Source organism: Orycteropus afer, unplaced genomic scaffold, assembly GCF_000298275.1.
Source record: "Orycteropus afer afer isolate SDZICR_OR568_19922 unplaced genomic scaffold, OryAfe1.0 scaffold00471, whole genome shotgun sequence".
NCBI classification, from domain to species: Eukaryota; Metazoa; Chordata; class Mammalia; order Tubulidentata; family Orycteropodidae; genus Orycteropus; species Orycteropus afer.
Genome location: NW_006922058.1, coordinates 1001796 through 1006932, shown reverse-complemented (window position 1 = coordinate 1006932; position 5137 = coordinate 1001796). Strand labels below are relative to the sequence as shown.

At 57.7% G+C, this 5137-nt stretch overlaps 2 protein-coding genes across 2 annotated transcripts in view; one reads left to right on the top strand and one right to left on the bottom strand.

Moving 5' to 3' along the window:
• CRELD2 (cysteine rich with EGF like domains 2) overlaps nucleotides 1-2617 on the bottom strand; it is a 37856-nt gene extending 35239 nt beyond the window's left edge. Inside the window, exons 1-4 of the mRNA XM_042782799.1 lie at nucleotides 2489-2617; nucleotides 2124-2206; nucleotides 1557-1667; nucleotides 858-949 (exon numbers count right to left, since the gene is read on the bottom strand). Coding sequence (XP_042638733.1) covers nucleotides 858-949; nucleotides 1557-1667; nucleotides 2124-2206; nucleotides 2489-2617 — 415 coding nt within the window. The remainder of the gene's footprint in view (nucleotides 1-857; nucleotides 950-1556; nucleotides 1668-2123; nucleotides 2207-2488) is intronic.
• Nucleotides 2618-3230: 613 nt separating this feature from the next.
• Nucleotides 3231-5137, top strand: part of ALG12 (ALG12 alpha-1,6-mannosyltransferase) — an 11316-nt gene continuing 9409 nt past the window's right edge. The window contains exon 1 of the mRNA XM_007954758.1: nucleotides 3231-3425. Within this exon, the coding sequence (XP_007952949.1) occupies nucleotides 3231-3425 (195 nt within the window). The remainder of the gene's footprint in view (nucleotides 3426-5137) is intronic.

Genomic DNA, 5137 nt, shown 5'->3' with positions numbered 1-5137 from the left:
GGACACTGAACTCAAAGACAAGATGACACTGAGTCCTGGCTAAGCAGCAGGACTGACTTGTCAGAGGGACCTCGGCTCTGACGACACAAGCTTGTCCACGACTCACACCCTGGACCCACTGCAGCTCTACCCGCAGTCTGCACGGCCTGACAGTGGCCCGGCGGCCCACAGCCCACAGCCACCGCACGTGGCCGCTGCTGTCCCTGATGGCACTGGGAGTGCACAGCCAGGGCTCGGTGCCACGAGGCTGTCCTCGGCCTGAGGGGGCAGCTCTCAGAGGGTCTCCCTGGATGAGCTCACAGAACACTGTGGTTGAACACGCCATGTGATGCCCCAAAGGAGGATCTCTCCAGCTAAAATGGAAGGCTGCTGTCATAGTCCTGCCAGGACTATGACATCCATGGCCCTGCCCACCAGAGGGACTCCGCCCCCACACCACGCCTCCTCCTGCAGCCTGGGTGGCTATGGCAGAGTAGTGCCTGAGGCACTTGACTGCTAACCAGAAGGCTGATGGTTCAAACCCACCAGCCACTCCTTAGAAGAAAGGTTGGGCAATCTACACCCATAGTGATACCACCTCAAAAACCCAAGGAAAGGTTGCTGTGAGTCAGATCCGACTTGATGGCAGTGAGTTTGTTTTTTTACATCTAGAGTGGCAGGTCCTGTCTCTGCCGGTTATTGGTTTACAAAGCGTGGACATTGAGATCTCTTATTTGAGTGTTTTGTGGGAGCCGTAGAGCCCACTGGGGAAGGGCGATGGGCACTTGCATGCCTATGGCTCCCTGGTACCTTTACACACCCCTCTGCCAGGACACTGGGGGCTAAGGGACCACCAGATTCCCTGAGAGGAAGCATACCCAGACAGTCGGGCCCATAAGTCCCAGCAGGACAGCAGACCTTCAGCGTCTCCACGCAGAACCACTGGAACAAATCCGGGGACTGCTTCTGCCTACAGGGCCAGAAGAGGGTCAGCAAACCAACACCCAAATGCTCAAATGGACGACATCAAGAAACAGGAATGTGGTCTGACCCAATGTGCTCCCGGCACCCGACAGACCGGGAAGGGGCACTTTAGGGTGGCAGTGGAATCTTCCAGAACCTGGCCTGTTTGGTGAAGTCAACACAGTGCTTCCTCACAGTCCAAACAGCTATGTTGAGACCGTGGATCCCCCTGCCGGGTCACCAGGCCATGATTTGGGCAGCCGTTGGAATTCCTACTGGTCGGGGGTCTTCAGAGGTGCCCAAAGAATAAAGAAAGCTTGAGGGATGGCCCTGACCGGAGAGAACGAAGGGGACAGACAGCTCCCGTGACAGTGGAACCCACGCTTGAACAAGGGCTCTGTGGGGCAACTAGGAAACAGGCCCGCAGCGCGTCGGTCACCATGTGTGAGACCGTTTCCTCGTCTGGATAACTGCACTGTGCTGACGCCCCACTGAGGAGACCAGCACGCGGGCGAAGGGGTGGTGCAGGGCAGCTCTGGGCACTGACTGACGCCGCCTGCCTCTGGGACCGCTATGAGAAGACAGGTGACTGTGACGGCGGGGGAGGGACTTACAGATGCAGCCACCAGGCTTCCAGGTGCCCCTCCTGCTCCTCCAGCATCTGGTTGCACTCGAAGTTGCTGCTGTCACATAGGCCCTCGAGGATCTCCACCAGGCGGACCTCACTGAAACACGGGGTCACTCATGTGAACATCCCAGACCCCTGGAGGGCGGGGACAAGGGTGCCGGGAATACCGACACTGAAACTGGGAAGTCCTACTGTCCTTGCAGAGGGAGACCCCAGGTGACAGGAGCCAGGAGGCGCCAGGTGCCAGGCCAACAAGTGGGCAGCCTCGGAGCTGAAGGGAGCCCACCTGCAGGATACAAGAACCAAGCTCTGGGCAGAGGAGAGGGGGGCTGGTCTGCCACTGGAGGGGAGCTAGTTCCACTGGGGTTTCACCAGGGTAGACTGGTACTCACATCTGTAAAGCCCCATAGCGGAGGCATGCACAGAGGCCGCGTGCTGGGGGACGCCAGGGCAGGCAGCTGCCCCCAGCTGTGGAGCGCTCACGGGAACTCAAGAGGCCCAGACTGGACGCTGGGCTCCCAGCACAGGCTCCGGGGGCAGCAAGAGCACCCACCTGAACTCATACTTGGACAATGACTTTTCCTCCCACGCAGTGTTCCCTCCACCAAAGTTTTTCTTCGCTGTGTCCACCATGCCCTGCACAACAGAACCAATAAGGCATGAACTGCTCTTCCAGGAACCCTGGCACCTCTAGGATCTCCAACCTTCTGATCCACCCGGCCCTCTCGTCGCCCCTGGGATCCTCATAGCGGGGTAAACTCGGTCCTCGGCCTCCACCGGGTTAGCCCGGCCCCCTGGTCCCCCACAGCGGGGGAAGCCCGGCCCCCCCGACCCAATTGCTGGGGGAAGGGGCTCCCCATCCCCCCATCACGGGGGGAACCCGGCCCCCATCGCGGGGTGAGGCGGCCCCCCGCCAACCTGATTAAACTTGTCCACCAGCTCCTGGCACCTCGCGCAGGGCGTCAATTTCTTGGTGACTTTAGCTGCAGGCAGCAGCGACAGCAGCAGTAACAGGAAACCCAGCGCAGCAGGAGGCGGAAGGCGCATGGCTCTGCGGTATGGGGAGACGCGCAGCTCCCCAAGACCGCGGCCCGGCCGGCACACCGGCTTCAAGGCGCGCCGGCCGTTCCCGGGGATACTTCACGGCGTCGGCGAGACCCCGCCCAGCCGCCAGCGCGCGCGCCGCGATTGGCCGGCGGGTTCCACCCAGTCCTCACGTGGCCCAATCTGGATTCGCCACGAAAGCGGCCAATGGGAAGGCCCCGGATCAGCGCCCTGACGAAAGGGGGTGGGGCGCGGGGCGGAGAAATCCGAGCCCGCCCCCGCGCCCCGCCCCCGGGAGTGCACTGCCGGTTGCAGCCATCTTTAGTCCGGTCAGGGCGCGCTCACCGCAACGGCGACCTGGGCTTTACGTGGCCATGTTTGGTTCGGGCAAGGGCTTCGCCTCTGTGTTCCGTTTCCGCCGTCCGGCTTCCGGACGAATGCTAGCCTAGTGGCTGCTCGCCGAGGAATCGCGCGGGGTCTGCGAAGGAGCGGAGCGGCGAGGTTAGTACACTCCCGGGGCGGTGGGAGGTGTGGCGGGGGCTCCAGGGGCGGGCGGAGACCTCATCCCGGCGTCGTCGCGGCGCTTCTCGGGCCTCACCTCCCGAGCCCATGCGTGATGGCACGGCTGACGCGGAGCTCCAGGGACCTGGGGCGGGGCTGGAGGCTGGGATTCCCACTTGGGGGCCGCGCCGGGGACCTGGGACCAGGACTGTCGTTTGCAGGCTCCTCACCTGGAGACCGCGCCTGCCCAGTGTGTCCTTGGGGCCAGGAGCCTGCGTTTCTCGACCTGCCGGAGGCGATCCGTACTAGCGTAAATTCAGAGATGTGCGTTTCATGGGATCCTACAGTTGTCTGTGGTGGGAATGACTGAGGAACGGAGAAGAGAATGGAGTGCAGGCGACCGCAGCTGTTCTGTTTCCGTGGCGACCCCACGCGACAGAGCACAACTGCTCAGTAGGGTTTTCAGGGTTTTGACCTTTCAAAAGCATATGGCCAGGCCTGTTTTCCTAGGTTCGAACTGCCAGCCTTTGGTCTGGTAATCCAGCTCTAACTGCATCGCCCAAGGAGTTGGAATTGGGGCCACACAGTGATACCTCCCTGCAAGGGAGCATGAAAAACCTCTGAACCCTTTGTTCGTAATGGAGCTCTGATGGCTCTGTGGTTAGAGTACTGGGCTGCTAACCAAAAGGTCAGTGGTTCAAACCCATCAACCAGTCTACAGGAGAAAGATGAGGCAGGTTGCTTCCATAAAGATGACAGCCTTGGAAACGTATGGGGGCAGTTCCACTCTGTCCTCTAGGAGCTCTGTGAGTTGGGATGGACTTCACAGCAGTGCGTGTAGTTTGGGCTTTGCTTCTGTGAAGATTGACAGCCTTCGAGACCCTGTGGGCAGTTCCACTCTGTCCTCTAGGGGCGCTGTGAGTCAGAATCAACTCCGCGGCAGTGGGTGTGGTTTGGGCTTTGCTTCTGTTAAGATTTACAGCCTTGGAGACCTGTGGGACAGTTCCATTCTGTCCTCTAGGGGCGCTATGAGTTGGAATGGACTCCATGGCAGTGGGTATGGTTTGGGGTTTTAGTTGTAGGTAATTTCTTAACCAGAGGAGTCAGCCGCAGGGATCCAGGTGAGGAGAGGGAATCCAGGCCATGTCCCATAAGTGGACAGAGAGGCAAAGGGGACTGGAACAGATTGAAGAGGCAGCCCCAGGGATCCCGGTGAGAGTGGCTGGAGGGGTTTCCAACAGCTAAGGGAGACAAACTTGTCTGTTGGTTTGTCCTACTGTGGTGACGTGTTGCTGTGAGTCTTGAGGCTGTGCTACTGGTGTTTCAAACCCAGTGGGGTGCACATGGTGCACAGGTATCAGCCTGGTTGCAGACTGAGACTAGAAGGAGGAGGAGGCCATCCACTTCTCAAAGAATTGACCAGGGAAGATCTTATGAATTGCACAGAAACACTGTCTGATACATTACTGTCTGATACATAAGGATGTACAACTTTATGAAACACTGTCCAATACAGAGGAGGAAGATGAGTCAGTTAGGTTAGAAAGCTCTCAAACTAGGACTGGGCAAAAGCTGCATTATCAGAGTAAAAGCAGCCTTACTCATATGCATAGGGTAGGGCTTTCAAGACCCCCATTTGCTGATGTGGCACCACTCAAATTGAGGAGAAACAGCGGCAACATGGAACACGGAATGTACAAGGTATGCGTCTAGAAAACTTGGAAGTTGTCAAAAATGAAATGGAACACATAAAGATTGATATCCTCGGCATTACTGAGCTGACATGGACTGGTTTTGGCCATTTTGAATCAGACAACCATATGATCTACTATGCTGAGAATGACAGTTTGAAGAGGAATGGTGGCATTCATCATCACAAAGGATGTTTCAAAATCTGTCCTGAAGTACAATGCTGTCAGTGATAGGATCATATCCGTATGCCTACAAGGAAGACCCGTTAATACAACTATTATTAAGATTTATGCACCAACCACCAAAGCCAAAGATGAGGAAATTAAAGAT